The sequence below is a fragment of the Leptosomus discolor genome, chromosome 1 (genome assembly GCF_034619465.1).
Source record: "Leptosomus discolor isolate bLepDis1 chromosome 1, bLepDis1.hap2, whole genome shotgun sequence".
NCBI lineage: Eukaryota > Metazoa > Chordata > Aves > Leptosomiformes > Leptosomidae > Leptosomus > Leptosomus discolor.
This window is the reverse complement of record NC_141391.1, coordinates 135,464,500-135,472,432: the sequence shown is the minus strand read 5'-3', so window position 1 is coordinate 135,472,432 and position 7,933 is coordinate 135,464,500. Positions and strand designations below refer to the sequence as shown.

General features: G+C 46.6%; 1 protein-coding gene across 1 annotated transcript; it reads left to right on the top strand.

Annotated features, from left to right (window-relative positions):
• The first annotated feature begins 1,492 nt into the window (after positions 1 to 1,492).
• LOC147416299 (C-type lectin domain family 2 member B-like) lies at positions 1,493 to 6,797 on the top strand. Its single transcript, XM_086461002.1, has 5 exons — positions 1,493 to 1,577; positions 2,768 to 2,851; positions 3,518 to 3,702; positions 4,822 to 4,922; positions 6,598 to 6,797. Exons 1-5 carry the CDS (start codon positions 1,493 to 1,495, stop codon positions 6,713 to 6,715), a joined length of 573 nt encoding a protein of 190 aa, XP_086317128.1. The 3' UTR covers positions 6,716 to 6,797.
• Positions 6,798 to 7,933: the final 1,136 nt, after the last annotated feature.

The window sequence follows — 7,933 nt, the reverse complement described above, 5'->3', positions numbered from 1 at the left end:
GTGGGAGCCTGCCAAACCACACATCCTCGTACTCCTCTGTCTGGTGGTGTCTTAGCCAAACTGATCAGGGAAAGTAAAGGCCAAGTGTCTCAGTTACAGCCATCTGGGGTTAATAACTATAGTAGTTTTGGAGCATCAGATAATTCACAACTGAATATGTTACAGGTTCTCAGGGGTTTTTTGTCAGCCTGGAGAATGGCCTGCAAATGTCTTAGTGGGTGAGTAACCATGAAAAGGGCCCCCATGAATGCTCTGCAGTTCTAAACCATAGTAAGTTACTTTTTACCTCAGTGACAGGCAGGACAGAACGAACGGCAAGAAAGCAAGCCACTTCTTCAGAGCGAATAAATTATCAATAACCTGTTCTTAGAATAAGAATTGTGCATACATTTGTATTCCACTATCTCCTTGTACGCAAAATTTGCTCCATATGAAACAGGTATTGAACCTCCCTGCTGTCCTAATTCCACACCTCACTCCCATTTTCTGCCAGAGAGGACTCAGGTCTCACAAAACTTCTTGAAGTGCCTGCAGCTTGTGCTCTCTGGACCCATCACCTCTTCCTTCTCCCATTCTCCCTCCCCTAGGTATCTTCAGTTGCCTAACTTCCCTGAAGCCACCGTGCTCTAAGCCTTGTTCGCACCTTTCAGATTCTTCTTCACCCTTTTGCCTTTCTGTTTCTTCTCAAGTGTCATCCCAGGCACGCTGGCCTGTCCCGCTCTCCCCATCTATTGCTTAAATGAGCATCTGCTGCAGACAAAGGGTAAAATCAACTGCAGGTCAATTTATATAGATGGAAGTATAAAGTTTATATGGCTTTTTAAATATAAACACTTGGAGATAACTTTCAGCAACTGACTATGCTCAAAATGCTTGGCAATCAAAGTAATTGGAGACTGCAATGAAAGGCTAAAGCATAACCCTCCATCCTCATGGTTTTCTGTTTAAGGTTTTCTCCTCAGGCACAGATGGATGCCTGCTTTGTGTACGCCGTTGCCAAATTCCTCATCGGCGTCACACAGAGCCCACGCGTTGACTTGAAGAGAGCCGTGTTCCTCTGGCTATTTGAACGTGCAACGGAGCCCAGATCTGTTGTAAGTAAACCCGTTATTGCGCGTAACGCACCAGATGCAATGCCTGCACCGTGTGCTAGCCCGCCTGGTACGTATGGCCCCCTCTTACAGGCGATGCTCCAACTCCTGCTGCACCCTCACCTCCCAGTGCCTTCTCCTACCACCAGCCGGGACGCTCGCCACCAGCCCACGCACTGTGATGATGCCCCCGCGGGAGAGGGGGACTGGGGGGATGGGTGGTGGTGTCCGGCCCCTCCCCGCGCGGCCCCGCCCCCCCCCCCCCCCCCCCTTCTGCCGGCCCCGGGGGAAGAGTATCCCGGCCGCCGGCCCCCGCCTGCCCCACCCCGCCCCGAGGCCCGGCGCTCCGGCAGTTCCGGCCCCGTGATCTCCCCACCCGGTGGGGAAGCCGCTCCGCACCCATGGGACGCCGAGGGGGTGGTGGTGGTGGTGGCGGCGGCGGCGAGCGCAGCGGCTCCCCGGAGCGCGGGACGGGGTCTCGCAAAGGTGAAGAGGCAAAGGGAGAAGGGCCGGGGGGAGACGCCGCGGGGGCTCCCGTGGCCGCAGCCGGGCGGGGAGCCAGGAGATCCCTCGGAGAGAGGGGCCGAGAGCGGGCGCGCCGTCGGGGTTGAGTCGCCGTGCGGTCTCCGGCCCCGGGGCAGGGCCGCCGCCCTCTCTGCTGCGCCCGAGCCGGGAGCGGAGCTGTGGGGCTGGGCGGCGGCGCCTGCTGCCCTGCGGCGGCCCGGCAGCCGCCAGGCCGCTGGAAAACCCCCTGTCCGGAGCACGTCTCCAGGTGTCCGCCCGGCGTGGAGGCGCCGATCCGGTGGAGGTCCCGCCGTCGAGGGTTGCCGGCCAGCCGGGGCAGCCCTTGGGCTGGCGGGGAGGGGGACGGCGCCTGGCGCCAAGACCCACCCGAGAAATGCCGGGAGGTGTCATGCATCGTGTGGGCCTGATTCCCCACCAGCCCCACGGGTGCCAGCATCCCATGGGGCTCACCTTGTGCATGGAGGCTGGATAACCCTACCTGGGTGCTGTGGCTCTTCAGAGAGTTGGGAGGCTGCCTGGGCAGACCCCTGTGCTGGCACCAGGGTGACCACCAGTAAGAGGGCACCCTCCCTTTGCAGCCTTTTAGGGGCACCTCGTCTGCTGCTGCTGCCTGCGGAGTTGGCCATAAGACACAGTAGTTGCAGGTTGGTGGGACCTTCCCACCTCCAGACCCAGCTCACTGTTGGCTCCTGGAGAGGAGATGAAAAGAAGAAGAGACTCTGAAAAGCTGTTGCTGTGGGATAAGGCTGGATGTTCCTCAAGAGAAGTTTTTGGCTCTGGAGCTGACAAGCTGTTGTCTCTGTTCTCTTATCTGTGCTTTGTTTAGGCATAAGGTCAGCCTCAGACTTACTGTCTGCTCTCATTTGTTCCATGCTCATTTCCTTGTTTTTTGGTCACTCTGGTGCATTGGGAACTACCTCACTATTGGGTTAAGTTCTGGATGATGTAATTAAATTTCAGAGTTCTTCTTAATTGAGTAGCTTTGTGATGACAAGCTAAAAATGTCACACACTTCCTAGTCTTCCTAGTCCCAGCCTGCTTTCCATGGAACAACTTTTTTTTGGAACAGCTTCATGGGTCCTGGACTGTACTCCACTGTCAGCTGGTTGTGGTTTGTTTTATTTTAAATTCCTGATAACTTCTTTTTTCAGATCTATTCTCAAATATCTGGATATGGCGAGGTGTTGCTGGAGCCCTTACTGCTGCTTTCATTTTGATTTTGTGTATTCAGTTTGGTAAGTGTGTAAATCAGTTAAAAAGAAAATATAATTAGCCTTAGCAATTACCAGAGTTTTAGGTTGTCGGAAGTGCCTCAAAAGGTTTATTCAGAACTTACTTTGTGTCAAAGTTAAATAGGTGTCTCATGACATACTGTTTAAAATTGCAGTCAAGTGCTGGAGAAATAACTCCACAAGTTGCAATGGCATTAGGGAGTGCTCAGTTTAGTCTCTGTGTACTTTTGGCATTCAAGTTTATAACCTAACTGTTGGTCTTAATCCAAGTTCAAGAAAACAAATAACAAATGGAAGATTGTTCTTTGCAACGAATCTGTAGTCCTTCAAAAAATGACACTATAATAAACAAAGCTATTAATTCAGCTGCAAGGAAGCAACGCTTTCAAAACCTATAGTTGTCAGAAATATCTAAGTTGTAGAAGAGTCCTTGGATGATACGTTACTATCATCTTCTCAGCTATTTCTAGCAATCTGCCCCTGATCATCGCTTTAAAGCATGAGGGTGCAGGAGCCAGAGTATATAATTAGTTTACAATAATTCTTTCTGCTGGGCAAAAGTAGTGACGTTGTGGTTAGACTTTGATGATTTTAGATGATGCAGACAGAAGGCAAGATAAAAAGCTTCAGAAACCTTTTCCAGTTGGAAGAAGTTTTGTCTTTTTGCAGGAAACCGTTCTCCAGCCAAAGATTTTCCTGTCTGTCCTTCCCTGGAACTCTGTCCATCAGGTTGGCTGTATTTCCAGAGGAAATGCTACTACCTCTCAGAGAGTGAAGCCAACTGGAACTCCAGTCAGAGCCTCTGCTCTTTGCACAATGCTTCCCTCCTGGTGATCGAAAATCATCAGGAACTGGTAAGGGAACAAAAGGGGAGTCCTGGTTTCACTCCATCTCGCTTCTAGGGAGCTGCACAATGAACCAGTGTGTTTTTCTAGCCTCTTAAGCTGAATGGTTTGAAAGCTGATGCAAAGACCGTGACAAGTCACAGCTTGCAGAAGGCTGCGTGCCTCCTCTCCCTGCAAATAGCAGACATCAGTTTTAGCAGTTGATGTTTTAGAACATGGCTTATCCGAGTTAACTTTGGTGCTGCTCACAGCTATAAATACTCACATTGAAGGCAACTGTCAGGGTAAACTCTTGCATCTCATTTATCTTTAGTTAGACAACCATTCTCCCTTAGCAGGATAGGTTAATGACAACCAAGTTGTTAGGTATGTTAGTCTTGACCTTTGGAGTTAGGAGATAGTTATCGTAACCACAGCTTGGGGCATCTTTTTCTGTATTACACTACAATATTGGGAAAGATTCTACCTAGCACAAAGACCTAGAAGAATATATTCTTCTGTATCTGTTACAGACCTTGCAAGCAGACCTTGATATGTTAAAACAGCCTCTCTCTAGGTCAGTCAAGCCTATCACAGACTCCAGTATAATAGGTGTACTGAGTGCAGATGTCAATTCTGTTGCACATGTTGAGGCAAGGATCTTCTAACTAATCTCTAAAATGTCTTTGACAAGTCCCGGCTAGCTGATAGTGAAATCTCAATATGATGAAGACATATCAGAGGTGGAGAAATGGGTTGGCTGCAAAGGTGTTCATCGTTCTTTGAAGACTTTCTTGTGGAGAGAGACTAAAATGATGCATTTGCAGTTCCACAGCAGTTCTTAATATTCAGTAGTATACTTGCGTTCTCATAGTTGGCATTTCTGTTACTACAGTATCCAAGTGCTGCAGGAATCCTGTCTCAATTAATCCATTTGACTTCTGATCAAGGTGTAAGTTCTCTTTCAGTTAGGTGGATTGCACAAGATCCAGATGCTGCAGTACTCTGTAGATTTAATTTTTAATACTGTTTCTTCTGGGAGAAAGGCAAGATCGTTGTTTTGCTTTCTAGCCCAGGACAAAGTCTTTGTATTTTGATCACTGGACTGAACATGCAAGCTTCTTTTCTCATATGGGTTTATTCCTACAGAATTTTATGATGAAGATAACAAAGCAAGACCCATGGATTGGACTCTATAAAAGAAATGAAGAGTTCTTTTGGGTAAATGGGAAAGCATTGGACAACAAACTGTAAGTCGATGCCGAGGGTTTTTTTTCTGGTGATACTGGATTATAGTGGAGTAAGAAAGGATAACTAATACAGATATAGAGAGTGACTTGAAAGAAATATCTGTAATGATGTTGAAGGAATGACTATGGAGAGAGCATGGAATACAATAAAGTTTTCACATAGCATTGTTAAAACTGTGACGGATGAAAGTTAGGAGATAAATTTGTCATGCCAGGCTCAGAAGCAACACGAGATGGGAGCTTGTGGCAACAGACAGTACAGCAAGGTGGAAGTTAAACCAAGAGACCACCAAGATACCAAAGCAACAGGGGAGAGGAATGGAAGATTACACTTAAACAAATTCCTCATTATAGAATATATTTTGCAAAAGTGCAAACCTGCATGCAACCTGCGTGAGGTTTATAGCAAAGATATTTGGGAGGCTTCTAAGAGGTGTTTTCATACTTCTTATAGAATGTGCCTACAAAAGAGGCTGCTGGAGGGAAAGGTGAAAGGTGAAGCTGTGAATGTATGAGCTGCTCTGTGGTCATGGCCCTATATTCTATCCCACTGGTGTCAGTTGTGGGGTGGTTTGTTCCTCCCACCGACAGCTGTCCCATCGTCTCAGAGACTGCTGCTTCTTGTCTCGGGGCAGCTGGTGGCAGGAGTTGGTAGAATTACCAGTGACAGTAATTAGCAGTGAGATTTCACAAATCTTTCACAACTTAAAAAGTGGAAAATTTAAATACTCTTAAGTTTGTGACATTAGTAGTGGTGTGTGACTGTATTCATCCCCAAAACCTGAGGGCTTGATCTGATAAAGAAGTTAAGCATTTAGTGTGAGATGTGAGTAGCATATAGGCATCTCAAGTTGAAAATTACACTCCTTCCTGGTCTTGCTTATCCCCTGCCTGCAATACAAGCATCCACAGATGCTTTCTTTCATTTTCAGTAATGAAGTTCTTCACCTTCTTAGACTTCTTCTGTCCTTGCCTCAAACTGCCTCTCCTGTCTTTGAAAGGGGGAAGGAAGACCCTGATGTCTAAGCTCAGTTGTTATTAGAGTCCTTTTAACACTGGTGGGGATTTGTCCCTTGGCTTTTCCAGAGACCACACTAGTTCTGTTGGCCTATTCACAGAACACTAACACTTTGTTTGAAAACAGTTGTCGAAGGAGACCCTCACCTCTTACATAGGGACACCTACCATGTGGAAACTGAGGTTTGCTTCCTGTTTTCCACCACCCACTTAACCATAAGGGGGTGTTCAGCTCTGAGGAAGAGGGAAATGAGAGAGGCATTTGTTTCACAGCTTCTGCTGGAATGTTTTAGCTGTATAGAAGGATGTGGAAGTCAAAGGTGGAGGCAGTCTTGATAGCACAGCATCCTTGAGAAGGGCCAACCTGAATTCCAGTCTCCTTTCTAAGAGTGTATTTCATATTAAACAACCACTAGACAAGATGCAGGAGTACTGCAAGTCCTAGATTTTGTATTCTGGGGGCCTGATCCCATTAAAAAAAAGACAATTTTTGTGGCCTTCTCTTCAAAGCACAAGCAATCATCCTCCTGCGATGCCTTGCCTGTGGTAAATCAGGCTTTGTACAAAGAGGACCTGTGACCCCTGTAGTTCCTTTTGCTCTGTTGCATTACTTGATTGTGGGTGTCAAAGTAATTGTGTCTTTCATTCTCCCTTACAGGATTGAAGTAAAAGGCTCTGGTAACTGTGCTTATCTTGAGTCAAAAGGAGTCTCGGCTTCTGGATGTTACTTAACCAGGAAGTGGGTCTGTAGCTTGAATATTAGCCTAGCACAATAAAGGTGAATGAAACCACCACCCCTGACACATAGTGCTCTGATGTGTTACCTACAGAGGCTATGTCTATACTCTGGGACCTGGGAACGCATCTCAGTTCCTGCCTGGAGGTGAATGACTTTTCTGGTAGCCATAATCATGCACCCATGGAGGAAGCCTGTGTTTTTTAAAGACACCATTTAAAAGGCTTACTTCAGCATCTTGTTAAGTCATTTCCTTGACCCATTTTTCTAGCTACTGCTCAGCCTATGGTTTCTTTTTGTTGTGTTATCAGCATTTCTTCCATTAACTCAACTCTTGTAGGATCCTAAGCAGCTGCTCTTTTCATTTTTGATGTGCAGTTGGAGGTATTTGTTCTGCTTTTCCCTTAGCCAAGCTCTGTGTGCAGGGATGAGTTGTGAAGTGGGTCTGCGTGAAGGTCTGCCAGTGCCTCTCAGATACAGGGTGATGCAAAAATAAGCACTGCTGTTTCAGACGGGATCTTGGCAGGATTTGCTCTTGGTTTGATGGGGTGCATCTTGTGTGACTCTGCATTGTATTCAATGTTTTGTTCGTGTTATTTTACATTAATATTGTTAAGTTAGCTTGACAGTATTATCATTGGGATTTATGTAGCTGCACTGCACCTGAAGTTCTCCTTCCCACGGCACTTGTCTTAGCAAAAAAAAAAAAAAAGTCAGAATAGATCAAGTAATTACCTGAGCATCTGCACTGATGGGGGAAAAATTTTGAACTGAAAAAACAGTAGTGAAGCTGCAGGCATTAATGTTGTAAAGTTAGAAATAGCCCTCAGTGCAACTAGGCAAAATCATGAGTAGAGAATAAGAGAATTACCAGCAAAGGATGTTTCTCTGGTTTCCTCGTTTCCTGTGCCTGTTGGAGTGTGAGGCTTCTGAGCAAGTGGTATATTTCTGGATGGACAATCAGTGTTTTCTTCTGTGTATGTGTCATTTTCAGCAGCAGCACCCGGTGCTGTTGAATTGCTGTGAGCCTGAACAGAATTAGGGTGCAATCCCACTGAACTCTGTCTGCACGTGTCTAGCAGGTAACCTGAAGATTAAAAGTGCCATTTCACCCAGAGGAAGCAAAGCAGCTTGTTTTCCTGGAAGGACTATTCCTATCAGGTTTCTAAAGAAGGACGAATGGGAAAATCGCTTGTATAGTGTGTGTGTGTGTGTGTGTATACACACAGTATATACTTCCCTGCTCGGAATAAAATCT